The 23,874-nt window shown below is 44.1% G+C and overlaps 2 protein-coding genes across 28 annotated transcripts in view; one reads left to right on the top strand and one right to left on the bottom strand.

Annotated features, from left to right (window-relative positions):
• The window catches only part of LOC122447852 (ribonuclease P protein subunit p38), a 55,444-nt gene that overhangs the window by 4,292 nt on the left and 27,278 nt on the right, over positions 1 to 23,874 (bottom strand). For 5 of the 27 annotated variants that reach the window (XM_043478526.1, XM_043478528.1, XM_043478527.1 and 2 more), the window contains exons 4-8: positions 22,628 to 22,766; positions 20,366 to 20,465; positions 19,299 to 19,459; positions 13,556 to 13,638; positions 11,799 to 12,927 (exon numbers count right to left, since the gene is read on the bottom strand). The exons of 18 other annotated variants lie outside the window; for them this stretch is intronic. In XM_043478526.1, coding sequence (XP_043334461.1) covers positions 12,788 to 12,927; positions 13,556 to 13,638; positions 19,299 to 19,459; positions 20,366 to 20,465; positions 22,628 to 22,766 — 623 coding nt within the window. In that variant the 3' untranslated portion in view covers positions 11,799 to 12,787. Of the gene's footprint in view, positions 1 to 11,798; positions 12,928 to 13,555; positions 13,639 to 19,298; positions 19,460 to 20,365; positions 20,466 to 22,627; positions 22,767 to 23,874 lie in introns of those variants that run through there. 4 more of the 27 variants (XM_043478532.1, XM_043478531.1, XM_043478533.1 and 1 more) reach the window with 4 other exon arrangements.
• Positions 2,455 to 10,989, top strand: LOC122447853 (acyl-CoA-binding domain-containing protein 7). Its single transcript, XM_043478535.1, has 4 exons — positions 2,455 to 2,605; positions 9,139 to 9,256; positions 9,361 to 9,423; positions 9,503 to 10,989. The coding sequence occupies exons 1-4, from the start codon at positions 2,594 to 2,596 to the stop codon at positions 9,574 to 9,576; spliced, it is 267 nt and encodes an 88-aa protein (XP_043334470.1). The 5' UTR covers positions 2,455 to 2,593; the 3' UTR covers positions 9,577 to 10,989.

Raw genomic sequence — 23,874 nt, 5'->3', positions numbered from 1 at the left:
TGAAAATGAAGTTGCTCAGTCATGTCCGACTCTTAGCGACCCCATGGATGGCAGCCTGCCAGTCTCCTCTGTCCATTGGATTTTCCAGGCAAGAGTACTGTGGTGGGTTGCCACTGCCTTCTCCCTAGGTCTGCTGAATCAAAATCCCTGAGAATATGGCAGGGCTCCTTTACTTGTCAAAAGGTTGCCCAGGTGACTCTGATACAGAACTGGGATTGGGAACCATTGCTGCAGGATGGGTACCTTTCCACACTTACATCCCTGAGACAGGGTCTCCTGACCTCTACTGGCCTCTGAAGTTCCTCCTATGTCACTTCACAGAAAACTAAAATTCAGCTCCCTGGAGTGAAAGCTCCTACCTTGTTCCTGTCAGTACGTGAACCATGAACTTCCAAGATGTTCAAGCTAGGTTTAGAAAAGGCAGAGGAACCAGAGATCAAATTGCCACATCCACTGGATCATCGAAAAAGCAAGAGAGTTCCAGAAAAATATCTACTTCTGCTTTATTGACTATGCCAAAGCCTTTGACTGTGTGGATCACAACAAACTCTGGAAAATTCTTCAAGAGATGGGAATACCAGACCACCTGACCTGCCTCTTAAGAAATCAGTATGCAGCTCAGGAAGCAACAGTTAGAACTGGACATGGAACAACAGATTGGTTCCAAATAGGCAAAGGGGTATGTCAAGGCTGTATATTGTCACCCTGCTTATTTAACTTATATGCAGAGTACATCATGAGAAATGCCGGGCTGGATGAAGCACAAGCTGGAATCAAGATTGTTGGGAAAAATATCAATCACCTCAGATATACAGATGACACCACCCTTATGGCAGAAAGCAAAGAAAAACTAAAGAGCCTCTTGATGAAAGTGAAAGAGTAGAGTGATAAAGTTGGCTTAAAACTCAACATTAAGAAAACTAAGCCCATGGCATCTGGTTCCATCACTTCATGGCAAATAGATGGGAAAACGGTGGAAACAGTGACAGACTATTTTTTTGGTCTCCAAAATCACTGCAGATGGTGACTGCAGCCATGAAATTAAAAGACACTTGCTCCTTGGAAGAAATACTATGACCAACCTAGACAGCATATTAAAAAGCAAAGACATTACTTTGCTGACAAAGGTCTGTATAGTCAAAGCTATGGTTTTTCCAGTAGTCATGGATGGATGTGAGAGGTGGACTATAAAGAAAGCTGAGCACTGAAGAATTGATGTTTTTGAACTGTGGTGTTGGAGAAGACTTGAGAGTCCCTTGAACTGCAAGGAGATCCAACCAGTCCATCCTAAAGGAAATCAGTCCTGAATATTCATTGGAAGGACTTTGTTGAAGCTGAAACTCCAATACTGTGGCCACCTGATGCAAAGCACTGACTCATTGGAAAAGACCCTGATGCTGGGAAAGATTGAAGGCAGGAGGAGAAGGGGATGACAGAGGATGAGATGGTTGGATGGCATCACTGACTCAATGGACACGAGTTTGAGTAAACTCCGGTCGTTGGCAATGGACAGGGAGGGCTGGTGTGCTGCAGTCCATGGGGTCGCAGAGAGTCAGACACGACTGAGCGACTGAACTGAACTGTTCCTGTCAGTGGTGCCCACTGCTGTGACTCGGTGTCTGTCTCCTAAACTTCCTTCCAGAGCAGCCCTGCGCATTCCAGTCATCGGAGTCGGCTCTTCCCCTCCAGCTCTGCAAGCTGGAGGCTGCTCATCCAAATCCAGTGACGTGACTGGCAGAGGCTGGCACCAGGTTGAAGGTGGTCAGGAAGAGGGAATTCAGTGACCTTCTTCCAATCACTTTGCTCCACGAAGACTTGTATGTAATGAACTCCTCAGATGACCAGAAAATGCAGTTCCAGTTCTTTGAAAATTTAATCAGACGTGAATTACAACCCCGTTCTGTGTCTGCAGACTTGGAGTGACACTGGGTTTGTTCCCCTGGCGAATGGGGTCATGTTGAAGAGTCCTGTGTGTTTTGTTTTTTTGTTTTTTTTTTTTTTACCCTAATTGAAATCCAGTTGGGATGATTGCAGAGCGTGTTCAGAATGTAAGTGGCTCTCCTTTTATAATGAGGAGAAGAGGCAAACTACCTCTTCATTCCTGGTGGGCTGTGCCTCAAGACGGGTCGGGAGACAGAGATACCAGATAAACGCTGTCTGCCACCCAAGCTCTTAGAATCATGCAGAGGACAGAGGTATATATGAAAAGGAATCCCAAGTGAGGTCAGTGCCCTGGAGAGACCTCTCAGGATTTCCTGCAAACAACCTCTAGAGAATGAATAGAGCGAGTCAGGGGCAGAGAGGAGCTCTTTTAAATTCTCTTCCCTGCGCCTTGCCAGTTGCAACCTCTGGCAGCGCACAACTCTCTGCAGGGCTTAGGCTGGGAGAAGAGCGCGGCCCCGCGGGCCCGGACGGTGTCACTCACCGCCCAGCCCCGCCCTCGCGGGCCAGCGACCAATGGGCATAGGCCGGGCCCGGGAGCGCGACCAATGGGAGCCGGCGGGCGGAGGCGCGCTGCCCTTTAAGGAGTCGCTGGGCGCCGGGTCCCGGGAACCCGGCGCTTAGAGACAGGCACCGTCCAGGTTTAGCCGCCATGTCCCTGCAGGTGAGCTGGGTGTGCGCGCGCTGCTGCGGGCGGGGAGGAGCGTACGTCCCGGAGAAAAGCGCTCGAGTGGGGCGTGGGGCCGGCGTGACGCCCCGCCGGGGTCGCGGCGCATCTCTGACCCGGCACTTCGGGCCGCTGCTGCCAGTCCTCTTTGTCCCCGGTAGCTGTCCGCGGGGACCCCCGAGACACGCCCACCCCATCGCCAGCGCCCCCTTATTGCGCGTAATCCGCACCGGTGCATTCTGTTGACGGCGTGCCGGCCTCCCTATGGCAACTCTTGTGAACCCCGGGGACTGGTTAGACGCAAACCAGGCACCCGCCGCGGGAGGGCGGGCGCCAGGCTGCTGCCAGCGGACCCGGCGGGTCCTGCCCAGCCATCTCTTCCCATCCTGGAGAGGGAGGTGTGGGCGGCCTCCCCTTGCTCCTTGGCATGCCTAGGGGCTCTTCCAAGCTAGTGCAGAGATCTGGAAAACCACGATCTTAAATATACTGTTCTTGTGGTCTTTGGAGGGAAAAAAAAGTTTATGTTCAGGGTGGAAATTTGGGGGAAAGGGAACAAATGTAAAGTAAAAAAGAAAAAGGGGAAAGTGTTAGTTTCTCAGTCCTGTCCGGCTCTTTGTGACCCCGTGGACTGTAACCCGCCGGGCTCTTCTGTCCATGGAATTCTCCAGGCAAGAATACTGGAGTGGGTAGCCATTCTTTTCTCAAGGGGACCTTCCCAACCCAGATATGAAACCAGGCGGATTCTTTACCAGGGAAGCCCATAATATAAAGTAGAACATCAGACATTCCTTCACCCAAGTGATAACCACATTAGCACTAGGTTACTTTCTCAAGTGTTCGAGAAACATCTATGTGATATGTGAATGTATATGTTTATACACACACTTTGCTTTTTATATAATTTTGCTCTCTCGCTCTCTCTCTTTTTTAATTTGTACTATGAGCTTTCTGTCACCACTAAATATTCTTTAAAAAATTTAAATGTTTGCATTGGGTACATGGCAGGATGCACCCCATGTGACCGTGGTACTCCAGGGTCACTGCTACACTAGGGGCGGGGTCGGGGGGCCTTGCGAAAACAGGAACGGGAGAGGGTGTGAGGAGAGGTTTTAAGGCAGTTGTTTTGAAGACCCGTTAGGCACAGGCGCGGGGGAAATCCAGCAGGTCAGCTTTCAGCCAGGGTGCTGAGTACGGGCTCCAGCAGAGTGAGCTCAGCAGGCGTTGAAATTCCTCACCCAAAGCCGCGAGCCCAGCTCTGCAGCAGCACAGGAACATTATCCAACTTTCCCTTTGGCCCAGAGTGCTTGGAATTAAGTGTAAATGACTGTACCTTTAAGTCCCTGTTTCTGGGATTTCCCTGGTGGTCCAGTGGTTAAGACTGTGTGCTTCCACTGCAAGGGGTGTAGGTTCCATCCTTGGTCAGGGAACTAAGATCCTGCATGTGGTGAGGTGTGGCCAAAGATTAAAAGAAAAAAAAACAAAAAAATCTGTTTCTCACCTATTGCTGGGAGCCGTTATGGGAGGTCCCACCTGTGACGAGGTCATGAAGAAAATCAGGCAGGCAAGGCCGTCTGGGACCCCATCCATGACGAGGTCACGAGGAAAATACCTGACAGGCAAAGCCGTCTAGGATAAGGGACCCTCCAGGTTGGCCTCGGCCTCTACCCTACCCTATATCCTCCTCCCTTTTCTGCTGCTGTTCTTTTTTTTTTTTTTAATTAATTAATTAATTTATTTTTTCAGTGGGTTTTGTCATACACTGACATGAATCAGCAATAGATTTACACGTATTCCCCATCCCGATCCCCCCTCCCACCTCCCTCTCCACCCGATTCCTCTGGGTCTTCCCAGTGCACCAGGCCCGAGCACTTGTCTCATGCATCCCCCCTGGGCTAGTGACCTGTTTCACCATAGATAATATACATGCTGTTCTTTCGCAACATCCCACCCTCACCTTCTCCCACAGAGTTCAAAAGTCTGTTCTGTGCTTCTGTGTCTCTTTTTCTGTTTTGCATAAAGGGTTGTCGTTACCATCTTTCTAAATTCCATATATATGTGTTAGTATGCTGTAATGTTCTTTATCTTTCTGGCTTACTTCACTCTGTATAATGGGCTCCAGTTTCATCCATCTCATTAGAACTGATTCAAATGAATTCTTTTTAATGGCTGAGTAATATTCCATGGTGTATATGTACCACAGCTTCCTTATGCATTCATCTGCTGATGGGCATCTAGGTTGCTTCCATGTCCTGGCTATTATAAACAGTGCTGCGATGAACATTGGGATGCACGTGTTTCACAATTTGTATGGAAATACAAAAAACCTCGAATAGCCAAAGTAATCTTGAGAAAGAAGAATGGAACTGGAGGAATCAACCTGCCTGACTTCAGACTATACTACAAAGCCACAGTCATCAAGACAGTATGGTACTGGCACAAAGACAGAAATATAGATCAATGGAACAGAATAGAAAGCCCAGAGATAAATCCACGAACCTATGGACACCTTATCTTTGACAAAGGAGGCAAGGATATACAATGGAAAAAAGACAACCTCTTTAACAAGTGGTGCTGGGAAAGCTGGTCAACCACTTGTAAAAGAATGAAACTAGAACACTTCTAACACCATACACAAAAATAAACTCAAAATGGATTAAAGATCTAAATGTAAGACCAGAAACTATAAAACTCCTAGAGGAGAACATAGGCAAAACACTCTCCGACATAAATCACAGCAAGATCCTCTATGACCCACCTCCCAGAATATTGGAAATAAAAGCAAAACTAAACAAATGGGACCTAATGAAACTTAAAAGCTTTTGCTGCTGTTCTTGTTTGCCCTGCTGCAGATTCTTGTGTTGCCTGCCGAGAGCTCTCCTGCTCCTCTTTCACTGAATAAAGACCAACTTAAAACCCTAATTAATAAATCTCCTGGACGCTGGTACGCTATGAAGGGGCCAGGGATGAAGGAAATGCTTCACTTCAAACATTTTGCTGGCATTCTGGCTTGTTTGATAAATGTGTGATCTCATTGCACAAAATGCTCTTGATTGTTCTAAACATCCTAAGCACAGTACACTAACAAAAGAAACTATTAAGCATAGGCCCCTTCACAGGGTGAGAAAAGCTCCACAAATATGATAGCCACAAATGTGCCTAATAGAAAATACTTTAGAGAGAGATTAGCTGGCAACTTCTTGCAGGTAGTTAACTTTTAGACTGAGAGCCTGTTTTGTGCCATGTCTGCTGTTTCTGCAGTCCTTCGCATTTCTGTTCTGTAAAAATGTAATCCTATCTAGTTCCCATAGAGATGACACTTATTAGAAAGAAAATAGATTAATTATAAGAAAAACAGGGTCGGCTACTGAAGTTGCTTAAGTCACACCAGGTGCAAGCCATAAAATGTTAGCAGGCCTGAAGGCCAAATGATAAAAAAGACTCTTGTGAACGAAAAAGTATGTGGGTGACATCCAGTTTCTGTTGAAGGTCAAGTTGCTGTAATGTTTTGAGATGACCTGTGTGTAAACAATATGCACTTCCCCCCAAAAGATGTTGTTAAGGGTATAAAGGGGCCCTGCGAAAATAAACTTTAGACTTAGCCCCGAGCTTTGTCTCACTCTCTCTCTCATTCGCCGACGCCGTTCATCCTGAGGGTTCCCCTGGATCTTGCTGGGGCTAGAGCCTGGCAACCTATGATAATTTCAGACCCTCCTAATATCTACTCACTTTTCATTCATGTGTTCAACAAGGAGGTACAGGGCTCAGATGGGCTCCTCCCACCTGCCAGCACTCTGTAAGGCAAGGCTGTTGCTACTGAGATGAATGTTTGTGCCTATCCTCTGTTCTGGATACTTGGGGGGAACAAATACCTTCCCACCAGCCTTGTGCTGAGCCCTAATAAATACTGTTAGGTCTGCCTGGAACCCGCTTCCCTGTCACTGTCCATCCGCTAGGTACTGACCCCACCCCAGGCTCAACTAAGCATCATCTTCTCTGAGAAGGTGCCTTCCACCCTCACAACTGTTCCCTTCTCTGTGGTCCCAGGACACCTACTGCTCCTCTGCTTGAGCAAGTATCACATGATCACTGTGACCCACTCATCTCCCACAGGATGCTGAGCTTTGTGAAAGCTGGCTGCCCTGTTCATCCCTGTCTGCTCTCCCAAGGCCTGGCCCCTCAGAGGTGTTCAATACATATTGAATCAATAGTGTGATACAAGTGGTGAGCTCTGGGCTGGCAGAGTCAACAGAATGAAGTCAAGAATATTTACGGTCTTATTCTTGTTTCATCCTCATGCTTCCCGGCTAAGGTTGATGCCTTTTTTTTTTTTTTTAGCTGAAGCCAAATCTCATGGGAGCTCCATTGCTTACACAGAGTCCCAGGGCAGTGTGTCTCCAAGCTAGAATTAAAACCCAGGATCCTGACATGAGCCCAATGTTTTTCCCGCCACGGCTCATCGTAGCTGGGCTGGGAGAAGGCACACTGAAACTGCCACGTAAAACACGAGTGCATGACGTTGGGGTGCCAGGGAAGGGCATGCTGGAGAGAAAGACTGACACTGGGCCCTGCTCTGGAATGGGTTTTTCTCCTCTGCCTGGGGAGAGAGTAGAGAGGGGACCTCTGAAATTGCCTGGGAAATGGTCAAGGGCTCCACTTTTGGATAGAGAGGGTCCAAGACTTTCATGAGCTTGTTAGATGGTTCCATACCCCTCAAAACATGAAGCACAGTCTTCCAAAAACTCCTTCCTGGAAGGCAGGGACTTAGCAGGTTTCTGAGAAGCCTTAGAATTCGTATCAAGGCTTAGCTTGCCAAAAGGACTTGAGTTGCTGTCATTGGAAGATGGCACGAGACTTCACAGCAAATAGAACACCTGAGATGCCTGCCAACCCTGAAGGGAAGGATCCCTATACCTCCTGGACAGTCTTGCCCTGTCCTGCCCTTAGGAAGCTGAGGGAAGTAATGTAGCATTTTAACTTTGTCCTTATTATAGACACAATATGTGCATGCACATTATGGGAAATTTGGAGAGTATAGATGGTATTTAAAAAAAAAACAAACAGGAAACTTACCAATAGAGGCCATTAGTATTGACACATTTTAGTATATTTGGATGTCTCTTCAAGATACTGATTTCATTTCCTTTGGATAAATACTCCAAAGTGGGATTGTGAGATCACATGGTAGTTCTTTTTTAAATTTTTGAAGAAGCTTCATACTGTTTTCCACAGTGGCTGCACCAATTTACATTCCCACCAACAGTGTATGGGGTGCCCTTTTCGCCAAATCCTCATCAACACTGGTTATTTCTTGCCTTTTTGATCATAGCCATTCTTACAGATATGAGGAGATATGTCATTGTTGTTTTGATTTGCATTTTCCTGATGCTTAATGATGTGGAACATTGTTTCAGATCACTATGTATCTTCTGTGGAAAAATCTCCTGACTCTTTTTAAATCAGATTGTTTTGTTTTGCTTTTTTTTTTTTTTTTTTCTGTTCAGTCATACGAGTTCTGTATATATTTTGGATATTAGCCCCTTATCAGATAAACAGTTTGCAAATATTTTGTCCCATTCAGTAGGTTGCCTTTTCATTTTGTTGATGTTTCCTTTGCTGTGCAGAAGTTTTTTGTTTGCTATAGTGTCCTGTGTTTATTTTTGTTTTAACTAGTTTTACTTTTGGTGTCACATCCAAAAATCACTGCTAAGAATGATGTCAAGGAACTTACTTTCTATCTCTTTTTCTAGTTGTTTACAGTTTTAAATCTTATGTTCAAATCTTTCATTCGAGTTGATTTTTGTATGTGGTGTAAGATGGGGTCCAGTCTCATTTTTTTGCTCGTGTATTCAGTTTTCCCAGAATTGTTGACTGAAGACACTGTCCTTTCTGCAGTGTATATTCTTGGCTCCTTTGTCATAAATGAATTGACCATATATGCATGGGTTTATTTCTGGGCTCTTGACTCTGTTCCATGGATCTTTGTGTCCGTTTTTATGTCGGTACCATACTGTTTTGCTTACCATAGCTTGTAATATCATTTGAAATAAGGAATTGTGATGCCGCCAGCTTTGTTCTTCTTTCTCAAGATTGCTTTAGCTTTTATGGTTCTATACACATTTTGGGATTGCTTTTTCTCTTTCGGTGAAAAATGCCATTGGAATTTTGATAATGAAGTGCATTGAATTTGTTGATGACTTTGGGTAAGATGAACATTTTACTATTAATGTTTTCTATTGAAGAACAGGGACTATCTTTCCATTTATTTATGTATTCTTCAGTTTTTAAACATTTAGATAAACATTTTAAATATTAAGAATTTTATTTTGTTCTCTGTATCAGATATGTAGGTGCATTGTCCGTGTAACAGGTAAGGACCAAAGGAAGTATCCACAAATTAAAATAAGGATAATCCTGGTGGAACCAGAGCAGTAATAGTTCATTTCTGATTGAAAGCTTCCTGTCCTCTTTAAGTTCTCCTGAAGCAGATAAACCTGCCTAAAGTTGGCAAATGCACTGTCTTTTTGTTTTAGGCTGATTTTGACAAGGCGCCCAAAGACGTGAAGAAGCTGAAAACCAGGCCAGATGATGAGGAACTAAAAGAGATCTATGGACTGTACAAACAGTCTGTAACTGGAGACATAGATATTGGTATTGTGCTGTCATATTAAAAAATAACAGTACACTTTGTTGAACAGTATAGAAGCATAGAATAACAAGTAACTCTGTGAATGTATCTTTCCTTCTTTTGGCAGAGTGTCCAGCACTGTTAGATCTAAAAGGAAAGGCTAAGTGGGAAGCCTGGAACCTTCAAAAAGGTAGTTTTTAAGTGTTACACGAACCTTCTTAATTTCCACGTACATCGGTCGGTGAGTCAACCTGTTTGTATCTTTCTAGGATTATCAAAGGAAGATGCCATGAGTGCCTATATTTCTAAAGCAAGAGAGCTAATAGAAAAATACGGAATCTAGAATTCAGCCCGTGAGAGAATTTTCCTTTTGAAGCCTTCATAATGGTATCGTGACCTAATACTTAGGGGAGAAATGCACTGTAACTCTTGATGGATCATCAGTATTTTTGCTAGTAACATGACTTGTCATTCTGAATTAGAGGTATGCTGAAACTACATGTTTAATAAAATTTTACTTGCTAAAACCAGGCAATTTTAAAGAGTTATTTTTAAAGTGTTGCTCTTGTAGTCTGTATACAAAAACATTAGTTTTTAGTGTAGTGTGTGTGTGTACACAAAAAGCTTGTTCTTTTGGCTTCTCTGTTTTTTCTGCAGTGAAGTGGTCTTACTGGTATAATCAGCACAGTTTATTAAGAACTAATCACAAGGGTCAATTCATTCCTCTGTGTAGCTTTGGGATTCACACCAATGCAGAGCCTCGGCAATACAGACACATCTGGCTCCAGGCTCCCTTCAGTGACTGATTTATAGGTAACCCGAGGCAAGTTACTGAAGCTTTGGCTAAAGCTCATCTGTAGGGTAAGGGGAAAATGTCGATCTCAGCGGTTAAGAATTGAATGAGGTACCTGTATTTATCCTACCTTCATTTTAAAGTGTATACTGTATAAAAGACGAGAGCAAGCAACAAAATTTTTAAAAATAAACTTATGAGTCTATCTCAAGCTCTTCAAAGAAAGAAGAAAAGCTGTCATGGGCTATCAGCTATTCAAGTTTCTATGCTTAGGACAAATAAAAACATCAGGCTGAAATGTAGTAGCTGGTGATGACAGACTGTACAGTATGCCTCTAAAGTCCAGTTTTATCAGAGTGAAAATGAAGAATCTGGAATGTCTATTGGACCAGTTTGCAGTCTCACTTTGGTGTCCACAGGCTCTCTGAAAGAAGGTGGCCTCATTTTCAGAGTCCTAACATCCGTTTGAGATTCTACAGGCTAGAAGTCTTCCCAGAGAGAGTGCCTCTGTCCCCTGCTGAAGGGTGTAGGTTTGGTGTTGTGTGAGCACTGGGAGAGATTGATTTCATGTGACTTAAGAAAAAAATTTTTGGATTGACTAGATGAATTTTCAGGGAATTATGTTGGGTGAAAAAAAAGCCAGTCCCAAAAGGTTATATATTGTATGATCCTGTTTATGTAACATTCTTGAAATGGCAAAATTGCAAACCTTGAGGACTGAATAGTGATTGCCAAGGAGGAGGGGAATGAGGGAGGATGTTAAAAGGCCAGCAGGAGGGATCCAGTGGTGATGGGATGTTCTGTATCAATGTCATCCCCTGGTTGGGCAGTGACACTAGAATTTCGCATGATGTTGCAAAAATTTTGCACGATGTTGGGGAAGCTGGGGAGCTCTGTGTCATTTCTTAGAACCCCATGTGAATCTACAGTTCTCACAAAATAAAAAGTTTAATGAAAAACAAATCTAGCTTGATTTCTAATCTGGAAAACTTGGGAAAGTTAAAGGTGATTCTCCTCTCTACTAAGTGTTGCCTAAAGACAGAAGTCTTCCACGATGAAGTTGACACCCTCTTCCAGTGGAGGGCTCAGAAACTCTTTGAGCTGTTCCTGCGTGGACCTCACCTCCACCCCAAAAGGCTGGCATCGGCCGCATCATGAGATTCCTATTTGTGGACTGTAGTAACTACAGGTTGTTCAAATGAATAATCACAAATCTAGATTCCTTTAGCACCAATCCTTCTAGAACAGAGCCCTGTATCCTACCCAAGAGTAAAGCACAGTTCAGTGCACACTAAACGGTGAACATAGTTTCTCGAGGTTACCTTTAACTCAAATGTATTACATGAATTTTTACTCAAAACCCTCCCCCCTGACAATGAATTTTATATTATTTTCACTTTGTTAAAAAGAAACAATGGGGACTTCCCTGGTGGTCCAGTAGCTAAAGCTCAGAGGTCCCAATGCAGGGGCCCAGGTTTGATCCCTGGTCAGGGAACTAGATCCCACATGCTGCAACTTAGAGTTCACATTCTGCAACTAAGACCCACTACAGCCAAGTAAATAAATATTAAAAAGAATGATATATTCTAAAAAGTCCCTCTTGTGTGTATTTCCCTTAATCTTACTCACTAAGACTCTCTATATACTATTTTTAAACCAACAAAAACACGACCCCATATTATGTGATCCCAAACACATCCGTGCTTTAGAAGGTGACATTTTAGCGTGTCAAGCTGTGTTAAGCTTTGGAAGCCGTAAGGAAGAGACACTGGTTGCATGCAGTAGGGGCTTTATTGTGAAGAACCAAGGGAGATAACAAATCAAGGTGCCAGTTAAACAGCCAGGATTCCAAGAGACAAACACGGTTTGGGCCTCGGCAGAGATGGCAGGACCCACGTAGCCCTGGGGATATGGTGCCTCTCCATCCCGGGCAGTAGGCATCTGTGAATCCTACCAGTGGTGGTCTGCCGTTGCTCTGACTCAGATCAGTCTCCTACTTAATTTTTTCCCTTTTCTTTCCTGTATGTTTCCAACTGGTGTGCTTGCTTTCTCTGTCTGGTTCAGATGATCACACATGAAGCTGAGGCAGCCTGCTGGGTCTGGCATTTGTGCCTGACCCTCTGTACACCGAGGACTAGACTCCGGACAGTCACCCTGAGTCCCAGTTGGTCATTGCCTGAACAGCAGCGGGAACACACACAGACAGCAAGCAGTCCAGGTCGGAGGAACCCCTTAGAAGAGAACCTAAGAGGGCTACGGGCATTCCGGGGACTTGCCAGGACAGGCAGCAATGATTATTCAGGGCTGTCTTATTTTAACATTTCCTCATTGATTGGGGCAACCCTATATTTCAAAAGATGAGATCAGGCTTTGGGCCCCAGTGTGTTAATGAAACAGTCATTTCATTTCAAGCACTTCCCCTGTCTGTGATTTTCACTGTCAGAATAACCGAAAGGAAGAAACGAATCATTGACCAAGCAGGAACTTCATTGACAAACCTTCCACAGATGAGACCCAAATGCGATTCTAATACAAAGAAGAAAGACCCTCCCGAAAGTATTCTTGACCCATTCATCTTGCATCCCCCAGATATGTAAATGCTCTGTGGGGAAATACATTTGTAGATAACACATCACCCTGACAGCAGCAAATTGATCATTTTCCAATCTCTGAAACAAACTCCTAAGCTACTCTGAAACACCGAAGAAGAGTATCACATGATCAATGGGACTGTTTTAAGACCAAGAAGGGGAGGTATCTGTCAAGAGGCAAGCGCTGATATTTCTAGAGACTTGGCTATGTATTTCTTGATGAAGCTTGTGTTGGAAGGTTCCAGAAGATAGAAGTGGTGTCCTGGAAGCACAAAACTGTCAAAATTTCCACTGGTTACATCTTTCCAGGCTGAAAAAACAGAATTGTATTTAATAACAAATGATGCCACCACCCGCAGATTTACTTCCAGGTGTTACTTTTCTAAGAGCTGACACTGGTGGTAGAGTTACTCCCATGGTTTCATGTTCTGTGCATCCTGAATTTCTAATTTCTCAGAGACCTCTCAGTATACAGTGGTATTACCTGCCTTCTCTCATTTTACACAGAACTGACATCTCTCCATTTACACTAGATAAAACTGGGACCAGTTTTCTACTCCATGCAACTGCCAGTTGAGAGGTTTTTTGTTGTTGTTTTTAACTAATACTTTTGTATTAGTTATACTAATACTAATACTTTTAACTAATACTTTTGTTTGGCGTTTGTGCCCTGTACTGACCAGACCATTTTTATACAAGTGAATTTTTTCAAAAAGACACTTACTTGAAGTATGGCAATAGTTTAAGGATAAAAAAAGAAGCATGGATATTACACATCCCCTTGTAGTGTATGAAAAAAGGTGCATGGCTGGATTTATGTACTAGTACAGGACATTTTAAAAAAAATCAGATCTGTGCTGCAAGGCCTGCCAGCAACTCTGGCATGGAAATCATCAGATATCTCAATAAAACACCTCAAGCCATCAAAATCATTTCACCTTCCATATCCGCTGGTATATCTTCAGATCCAGAAAAGCATGTTATGTCACAAGAAAGACGAGTCTTAGAGTGTGTGTTACAGCTGCAAATATAAAGATGCCGGTTTGTAACATTTCGTAATAGACACCCCCTAGAATCTTTTCCTATTAATAACCTCATTTAAATCAAACAAGTCCTCACTTCCTTCCCTTTTGCTGTTTACAGCAATACAAACATTTTATTTTATTTTATTTTTATCCATGGCACTTTTACGTGTCAGCACCTGAGAGTCACTGTGGTCCAGGTTATTTTCTAAGATCTTCTGGCTTCTGGAACAGCCAGGTGCAGGCAGGTGGCACCTGGGCACCCAGTCCAACTCAAAATGGGGCTGGTTATATAGTATCTTCAACTGTCATTCCCCTGAAATGGCCACCTCTCTATCCCCCAGGCCTCCGTTGTTCGGCAGAGGGTTGCTGTGCGCAGAACAGATGCAGATTTATGGACAGAGGGCCCCTGAGTTGATTCTGCCGATTCTCAGTTTCATCAAAACAGCAGGAAACCATTTGCTGAGAGCTGGTGCTGGGGCTGTGTTAGTCCCTTAGGGACACTTGGGTAAGCACAGCCCCTCTCCTCCTGCCACTTAGAGACTGGCTGGGGAGACAGACATTAATGAAGTCGCCAGGCGATTGAACAGATTGAACAGATGGGTCACCAAGTTCAGGGTGATCTGTGAACACGTGACAAGTGGGGGTGGAGTGACATCAAGCAGGGACTCCCTGGAACATGGGGTTAGACTTGAGATCTGAGTAGATAGGAAAAACTCGGCAACGGGCAGAGATGGCAGGGAAAGAGGGGCCAGGTGAGCACAAACCAGGTGGCTTTTGTTCCATGAGTGAATGGAGAATTGGGACAAATTGCGGTAGAAGAAGCAAGCAAGAGGACTTCCCTGTGGTCCAGTGGTTAGGACTCTAAGCTTCCAATGCAAGGGGTGCAGGTTCAATCCTGGGTCAGGGAACTAGGATCCCACAGGCAACGTGGTGTGACCAAAAACCAGAATAATAAGCAAGCGAGGGTCACGTGTAGGTCTCCTGAAGGGATCTGGTCATCCTAAGAGTCAGGAAGCCACCAAGAGGATTTAGGGCAAGGCATATCATGACCAGACTTGACAGTCATCCCTTTTGGTACAATGTGTAGAACAGACTGAAGGGGACAAAGGGTTGTCTCTTTCAATAGTCCGGGCAAGAATTCCCACTTCTGCCTGGAATGTAGAAAACCAGGAGTGCCCCTCGCAGCCTAACAAGGAAAAATGCCTGACAAACTGCAAAACCATAAATTCTTGAACTCATCAGGAAGCTGAGTTTGCAAGGCAAACCAGATAGCGAACTCCAGGGAAGGCTGGGCCCCTCTAAGGAGAGGTGGGTCACACGGACTGTCTCATGTGGGCAGAGCACAGGATGAAGGGGTGTCTGCTGTCCATGTGGGTGAGAAGGAACCAGCTACAAATGCTCAAGTGCTGGGGACCAAGCGTGGGGTGATGTGTCAGAGGCAGTTCACACTGACTCACAGGCTCCTGTCCATGGCCCCCCACGAGGGGCTCACGAGAAAGAATAGGAACAGGCAGGAGGTCAGAAATAGCCCTCTCTGCTGGGCAGGTGGACAGCAGGAAATTGGATGCGACCATGAGATGGACACTAACCCCGCCCCCAGTCAAGTCCTCCCCTCCTACTAAGCAGAAATCTCAGTTGCTGGAGGAGGGGCATCAAACACCCCCTCCACGCCCCCCGCCCAGGGCACATGGGAAGATCCATGGATGTAGGGAATGGAAGCATTAACCCTCTACCCTGGGGGAAGGAATGGGAAGGGTCTTGGGCCCCCTGTGCTGTGCTTAGTCACTCAGTTGTGTCCAACTGCTTGCAACCCCATGGACTGTAGCCCACCAGGCTCCTCTGTCCATGGGGATTCTCCAGGCAAGAATACTGGAGTATGTTGCCATGTCCTCCTCCAGGGGGTCTTCCCAACCCAGGGGTCAAACCCAGTTCTCCCACAGGAAGACAGATTCTTTACCATCTGAGCCACCAGGGAAGCTCAAGAATACTGGAGAGGGTAGTCTATCCCTTCTTCAAGGGATCTTCGTGACCCAAGAATCAAACCAGGGTCTCCTGCATTGCAGGTGGATCCTTTACCAGCTGAGCTGCCAGGCCCCCAGTTCTATACAAAAGCCAAGGGAAAGTCTTCTACTTCTGGGGAGGGAATGGAAACTTCCACCTAATACCCACCAGACCCACCCACAAGGCCTAGACACAGAGGACCTGGCTAAGACTGAAGCTGAAGATTGGCTCGGATATCCAAGAGCTCCCCGTGTTACCCCAGATGCTAGCATCACACATAGGGGGCCAAACAACAGCTGTCAGTGGGGGAGAGCCTGGAGAGAGACAGAAAAATTGAGAAAAATCCTCCAGTCTAGTCTCCACAGTAAGCACACAGTAACTTGGGAGAACCATTGCCCTGAAATGTAACCATAGTAGCAACAAAACCGAAACTCAGCTCCTCTCCAGTCTGGACTGACCCAACTCCCCACATTCAGGGCCTGCCGGAGGAGATGTGCTCAAATCATAAAGTATATTTATGTCAGTTCCATGCATGATATCCTTCAATAGAATATCTGTTTTATGCATGATACCTAGCTTTCAATAAAAAAAAAATTATCAGACACAAAAAGCAATATATAACCTCCATTGTTAAGAGGCAAAGTAATTAAAAGAATAAGACTTCCCAGGTGGCTCAGTGGTAAATTACCAGCCTGCCAAAGCAGGAGACATAAAAGACTCCGGTTCAATCCGTGGATGGTGAAGATCCCTTGGAGGAGGGCATGGCAACCCACTCCAGTATTCTTGCTTGGAGAACCCCATGGACAGAGGAGCCTGGCGGACTACAGTCCATAGGGTTGCAAAGAGTCGGACACGACTGAAGTGACTTAGCACACATGCACAAGGCTCAAATAAGACCCAGATGTTGGAATTGTCAGAGAAGGGCTTGACAGTCGCTATGATGGAGATGCCAAAGGATTTCATGGAAAAAATGGACATATGTGAACAAATGGGGAAGTTCATTAAAGAGGTGAAGACTGCAAGAAAGAGTCCAAAAGAAATTCTAGAAATAAGCAGTAGCAGCAACAGGGCATTCCTTTGACAAGCTATTCAGTAGATTTGATAACGGCTGAGCGAAGAATCAGTCAACATGAAGATGGTTAATGGAAATTATCGAAACTGAAACGAAAAGAAAAAAAAGTTTTAAAAAAAGGAGAACATCTGAGAGCCCTGGGACGATGACAGCCAGCCTGACCTGTGTGTCGTCAGGGTCCCAGAGGGAGAAGAGGACTGTGCATTCGTCCGAGTAGGACAGGAGGGCAGCTTGAGTGAAGTGAAGCTGCAAAGCCTTCCCTCCTGCCTCGGATTTTCCTTTTGACCTCCAGGCTTTGAGCCTTGGGGGTGGGTGATGGGCAAGGAGAGGGTGGAGAGACATTTCAGGTCTGATTTCATGTATATTGGGAAAAGCTGAGTGCTGCGGAGAGCTGGAGAGAGGAGAGCAGACCGAGGAAGGGGAAGGAGCGGAAGCAGAAAGGGGAGAATCCAGAACAAGCTTAGGACATTTGAGATTTGGAGAGAGGAAGTGAATCCTTATAAGTAGCTCCTGAGGTTTGATTTGCTGGGGAGAGGGTGAGACTATTAAAAAACTTTTTTTTTTTTTTTTAATTCTGCAAGTGGAATATCCTTGTGAGTGACTTTTATTTTCAGTCTGGGGGAGGTTTCTTTTGAGAGCTCTTGAGAGTTTAGCTAAACTGCTTTATAATATTGGTGCCTCAGCATCCATGCTGTGTGGCCAGGCAGCTTGTGAGAGTCTGGACCTGACCCTCGGCCTTCCTGGAGCACGTGCAGAGTCACAAACACAGGTGAGTTCCTGTTGTGACCCTCCCCCAGCGGCCTAGGTGACAGCTGCTCCGGGCCCCCCAGAGCCTTCCCTTGTATACCTTTTAGGTAAACCTCCCATGAAGTTGACCAAAACCTGCTCTTTGGGGTTCAAGTTGACCAATCCGGACTTAGCCCGGGAATTCCAAAGCCCTCCACCCACGCCTAAGGGCATGTCCATCAGGTCCGGCCACCTCTCTGCCTGCAGTCGGCCTTGACCTCCCCGTGTGGCCCCACGAGGTGCGCCGTGGACCTCCTCCATGACCCGTGAGTCATGAACTTCTCTATTTCAATTTCTCTCAGGGTCTGTGGTTGAACCTCGGCTCCCTTTCCAACACTCAGGGTTCTTCTTAACAAATGTTAATTCCCCAAAGTCACCAGAGCCTCTGGTAGTGAATTGTTGGGTTGGATTTTTAAAAATTGAGGGTGGTTTGTCATGTGCCATATCCACGCCGTCTCCTAAACACGCCCTCCTGGCCTCCTCACCTACCACACCTTGAGGGGTTTACTCTCAGCATCCCTTCCTCTGAGAGGCGGGACCCTGGATCCAGATCTCACAGCCGCTAGGCCAGGGGTCTGGATCCTGGTGAACAGCCTCAACAGAAGGATGTTTGTGCGAGGCTTAATTAAAAAGCAGCTTTTGCCTACGCTATTTCACTGAATGTCCACAGTGCTTTGAATCACGTTTCCTTTGGTGGAAGTAGGGGATGTCGGACTTGGACTGGTGTTTCTTGGATTCTGACTCCATGCTAAGCCAGGAACACAGACAGCACAGCCCTGTGGGGACCACATTTGCTCAGACAGTTGGGGTAGAAATGGAGAGAGATGACAGACCAGGGCAGCTAGTGCCCCTAGTGGTGGAGTAGAGGTGGGCATCGGCGTGAACGCAGAGATGTGATAAAAATGAACCGGATTGTCTCTGTTCCCAAGGTGCTTCAAGTCTGCGCCACTTTTTCTTTTTTTAAAGCTATTTGTATAAACTTCTGCTCACAGGCACTGCCTGTGGAGGCTCTAGGTTCAGCTCCAGGCTTTGTGGCAGAAAGAAAAGGAGCACAGACCCATGTGTCCGGCTCCTCCCCAAAGGAGACAAGAGCCAGATGAAACTGAAGAAATGCATGATGGTGTATCATAGTGACTGAGGGCCAAATGCTGGCCCCACAGGACCTGCTGTGGGGAGGTTAGAAAAGGAAGAACCTTATGGTTTCAGTTTATTAGGGCCAGTATCTGGAACATTAGGACTTCAGTCCTATTAGAAGAATCAAATGTCAATGAGACCTCTCAGGAGACAGGAATAGTCAGGTGTCATGGAACCAAATGAGTTCTGGAACAAAATTCCCCCAAGAAGCAAACCACTCCCTTGTCTTGGATCACCTCCACATATTTAATAAGTAGGGATCCCCTTCTGCTGTTCCCCTAAGAAGATGAGCATCCTTTGACATTAGTAATTTATGCAACAAATTTTTTTTTATGTGATAAAGCATACTGGATTGGTCAAAAAGTTCATTTGGGGATTCTGTAAGATCTTATGGAAAAACTCGAACAAACTTTTGGCCAACCCAACACACATTGAACCACATTTTTTAAAAAAGATAAAGATGCCCTGTTCATCCTTGATTAATGTAATTTCCATGCCCAGGCTCCATTTTAAGGCAGCAAAAATATCACAGGTGGGCCTCAAAAGAAAACAAGTCAAACTCTGCCTTCCTGGATAAGCATCCTCAGAGAACGGCCAACCTGCATCTTCCATAGATAATTTTAAAAAAAAAAGAAAGAAAGAAAACATGCCTCAATGACTTACATGACATCTTTCAAAATGTGAAGATCTGCTAACACTTTGGTAAAGGATTCTTGACTCTGTTCCTCATCACCAACAAAATCGTCACGAATGCCTCCCATTTCCTTCAGTAAAAAGGCAATTTGTTCGACACACATATCATCTTTGAGGAAAGGAAGTCGGGCCTTTGACATGAAACAGTAAAAACATTACTCTGACATTTCATTTAAAGCACCTGTTCAGACCCTGAATGCTCTCTACTCTCCCTTTCGGTGATTTTGAGAGTTCTCTGATGAGGGCTTTCCTGGTGGTCCAGGGGTTAAGAATCTGCCTTGTGGGGAGTGCAAGATGGTGGAGACATAGGTGTACATGGAGTACATCTCTCTCCACGGATACATCAGGAATACACCTTCAGACACAGGAGTGCTCACAGAACATCACCTGATGGCAGACAGGAGTACCTGACCACCGGAAAAGAATCTGCCTTGGTGGTGCAGGGCACACTGGTTCAATCCCTGGTCCAGGAAGATCCCACATGCCGTGGACCAACTCAGCCTGTGTGACACGACTCCTGAGCCCATGTGCGACACCTACTGAAGCCTGTGTGCCCTGGAGCTCCGTTCCACAACAAAAGAAGCCACCGCAGTGAGAAGCCTGCACCATAACTAGAGAAGAGCCCTGGCTCTCTGCAACTTAGAGGAAGCTGTGCACAGCAATGAGGACCCAGCACAGCCAAAAATAAACATTTTTTATTAAAAAAAAAAAAAGAATGATCCAGTTAGTTTGCTGAAAGTTAAATTCTCTGCTGACTCAGAATGGAGGAAAATACACTTAGAATCAATAGTTTTCATCAGAGATGCCTGGGCCAGTGCAGGCACTGACCAGCAAACAGTTAAAGTGCATTTCAGAGCAAAGATGAGAAGATGACAGTGAAAGAGATTTGTGAGTGTTTCATTAACCAATAGTATCTTTTATTCATCACCATGTCTACTGGTGATCAAAACTCATCAGAAAGGAAAACAATGACTTGATTTCCCCACTGCACTTCCATCCTTCCCACCACCCTCCCTAAGGAAAATGAAATTACTTACATGAGGAGGGCTTACACTTGACACAAATAAATGTTCTGGTTCTAGATTATATTTTTCTTTCAGATGTAGTGCAGTAAAAAAAGCAATATAAGATCCCATACTACATTTGGGGAAGAAAAACATGACAATAACTATTCAATGAAATTCATAATACATCAGAAGTCCACAAGAACTCATAAACACAGCAATGATCATGAAACAGACCGAAGGAGAGCTTACATTAGTTGAATAATAGCTAACTTATTTGTAAATGGTAGGTTTTCAATGATTTGCAGCAACATCAGCAGTGTTTCAAGACATCCTAGATAATTCAGACTAAGATGGAATACTGATTTCCACCATGTCTTGAAATTAATTTAAATTTCCTTTCCTCCCTGAAAGATAGATGTCACTATGTATTTAATATTTATCAGCAGTTTTCAAGGTATAGTCTGGGGACTTCCAGGAGTTCCTGTCACCTTTTCAGGTGGTCTGTGAGGTTAAAGCCATTTTTAGAATATTGTTAAAATGTTTCCCTTTTAAACTCTCATTTTCTTTTTTTAGGAGAGCATAGTTGAGTTTTCCATACACCACGTGTGTCATGGGTTATCAGCACAGTTGGAATGCAAAAGAGAGAATCTTAGCTGCCTTCTAATAAGCCAGACATGTGTGCCAGAGTGTACCAAATGTGTGCCAAAGTGTAAAATAGTGCCACTCTTCTCACAGTGCTTTTTTGGGAAAATACAGTCTTGCATAAAGTATGTATTCTTTATAGCAGCATATAAGGGGATTATTAATGTTAAGTATCTTGAAAGTTTCATAGTTTTATTTTCTAATATGGTAAATATTGATGGATAAACCACACATAAAATCTCGTTGATCCCCTCAATGCTTCCAGAAGTATTGGGTTGGCCAAAAGGTTTGTCTGGGTTTCTCCATACCATGTTACAGAAACACCTGAACGAACCTTTTGGTCAACCCAGTATTAAAGCAATGCCAGGAGTAAAAAGTTTGTGAACTGCTGTAGACATTACGTAGTTATATTTTGTAGACAGTATTGATCAAGAACATTTTTTGCAACTATCTTCAAGCAATGAACAAAGGAAACTCAGTTCCATGGTCATTGCCGCTGGAGTGTAAACTGAAGGTGATTTGGAAATTTCTATCAAGTGCTCTATCAATGTGTATGTCATTAACCTAAATTCTGGATATGTGGTCCTTAAGAAATTTATAAGAAATGTATACTAAATTTTCTACAAAAATGTCACCAAAGTGCTTTTATAACAGAAAAAAAGATAGAAATAATTCTTCTCTTAAAAGGAATTGACAAAATCATCTTGCAGCGATTACAGATCTCCATAGCAATAGTTTAAGTGGGGGGAAAATTAGGAAGAAATATAAAATAGGATCCCAACACGCAAAAATACTATGGAGCCACATCAAAATTCTGAAGGATTATCTGGGATAATGGATACTTTGATTTTTCTTTTTTTTTTTTTTTTGCTCAATCGTATCTGTAAATATATATAATACAGGAGCCAAAATGTACTGAGTCCTTACCATAATTAATACCAAGTAATTTATGGTTATTATTCATTTAATCCTCAGAAATGGAGCCATTATCATTCCGGCTTCCCAGAGGAAGAAACTTAATTCAGAAACCCAAGGAAGTTGCCAAAGGTCAAACTGAGTAAGAGGCAGACAGAATTCTGATATTTATGATTTAACCTTAAAATCCTACAGATTAGCTTAAGAAATACATACTCTTTATATCCTTTTTAATTTTAAAAATAAATGGGATATACGTTGCTGCTAGAGTCTTGATTTTACAAATCTTAATGCTTTCTGCCTAAAAGGGAAAAAAAGTCAGATGATTGTACAGACTGGCCAATTGTAAGAGCCGTGGCTGGTCAGAGTTACCCAACATGCTGGGGCTATTTTCAAAAGAGAAGATACCAAGAGAAGCCTAGGATCTACACACTCCTGAAGGAGAGGTTTCCATTCATTTCAGCACTAGGCCTTTCCATCTTTTCGGTCCCTACTAGGACTTCTTTCAGTCTGACTTTCTCATTTGAGAAGAGCTCTAACCATACTGAATCAATCATTCTTTCAAGCAGTGGTGAAACATCAAAACCAAACTAAAACAAAGGCACACATCCCAGAAGACACAGAGGACAACGTTAACCATGGATCTGTGGTGGAAAAAAGTCCCCCAAATGTTTTTCAAAACAGAGGTTTAAAAACAACAACAATAAAAAAAAAATAAAAACGGAGGTTAAATACCTGTGACCAAAAAATGCAAAATTTTCACCCTGGATGATCGGCAGTAGGGCACAGGCAATTTCATCAACCACCTGATGCATGTCACTTGCAAAAGGTTCGTCAAGCCGACTTTCTCTCCCAGCAAGCCGTATGGCATGCACTGGAAGTAAAGGAAGACGGTTAATGTGTGCAGATGGTGGGAGGGTTGCTGTGATACTGTGAAAGGGCTTAAGTTAATATGGTGGGAAGAGTTTCAAAGATGTGAATAATATTAGTCAAATGTAAGGAGAGAAAAATTTTAGAATTTGCTGATTAAATAACACAAGCTATAGCAGACTACATATCTGAAAAATACTCTCCAACATTTAGAATTTTTTAAAAAACGTTTAGAAACACTGGATGAATCACATGCATGCAGAGTTTGGCTCACACTAAGGTAAATGGTATAACTAGAAAAGAGAAAAAATAAGAGGGAATTAAAAATTCCAGTCAGGAGCCCATTACACAGAGTGAAGTAAGCCAGAAAGATAAACACTAATACAGTATACTAATGCATATATATGGAATTTAGAAAGATGGTAACAGTAACCCTATATGCAAAACAGAAAAAGAGACACAGGTGTATAGAACAGACTTTTGGACTCTATGGGAGAAGGCGAGGGTGGGATGATCTGAGAGAATAGCATCGAAACATGTATATTATCAAGTGTGAAACAGATCGCCAGTCCAGGTTGGATGCGTGAGACAAGTGCTCGGGGCTGGTGCACTGGGATGACCCAGAGGGATGGGATGGGGAGGGAGGTGGGAGGGGGGGGTCAGGATGGGGAACACATGTAAATCCATGGCTGATTCATGTCAATGTATGGCAAAAACCACTACAATATTGTAAAGTAATTAGCCTCCAACTAATAAAAATAAATGAAAAAAAAAAACTGGAAAAAATAAAAATAAAAAAAATAAAAATTCCAGTCATGAGCCTATGCTAACAGAATGATTGTCTATGGCTTCTTGTTGTTCAGTCGCTTAGTTGTGTCTAACTCTTTGCGACCCTACGGACTGCTGCACACCAGGCTTCCCTGTCCTTCATCTCCCGGAGCTTGCTCAAACTCGTGTCCATCGAGTTGGTCATGCCATCCAACCATCTCATCCTCTGTCATCCCCTTCTCCTCCTGCCTTCAATCTTCCCCAGCATCAGGGTCTTTTCCAATGAATCAGTTCTTTGCATCAGGTGGCCAAAGTACTGGAGTTTCAGCTTTAGCATCAGTCCT

The sequence above is a fragment of the Cervus canadensis genome, chromosome 10, assembly GCF_019320065.1.
Source record: "Cervus canadensis isolate Bull #8, Minnesota chromosome 10, ASM1932006v1, whole genome shotgun sequence".
Lineage (NCBI taxonomy): Eukaryota > Metazoa > Chordata > Mammalia > Artiodactyla > Cervidae > Cervus > Cervus canadensis.
Note: the sequence above shows the minus strand (reverse complement) of the source record. Positions and strands in the feature narration are given on the sequence as shown.

What these genes read in the sequence shown, in the direction of transcription:
- LOC122447853 (XM_043478535.1), top strand. An exon ending in AACTGGAGACATAGATATTG is followed by an intron (nt 9,257 to 9,360) that starts GTATTGTGCTGT and finishes TTCTTTTGGCAG; the next exon opens with AGTGTCCAGCACTGTTAGAT. An exon ending in AGCCTGGAACCTTCAAAAAG is followed by an intron (nt 9,424 to 9,502) that starts GTAGTTTTTAAG and finishes GTATCTTTCTAG; the next exon opens with GATTATCAAAGGAAGATGCC.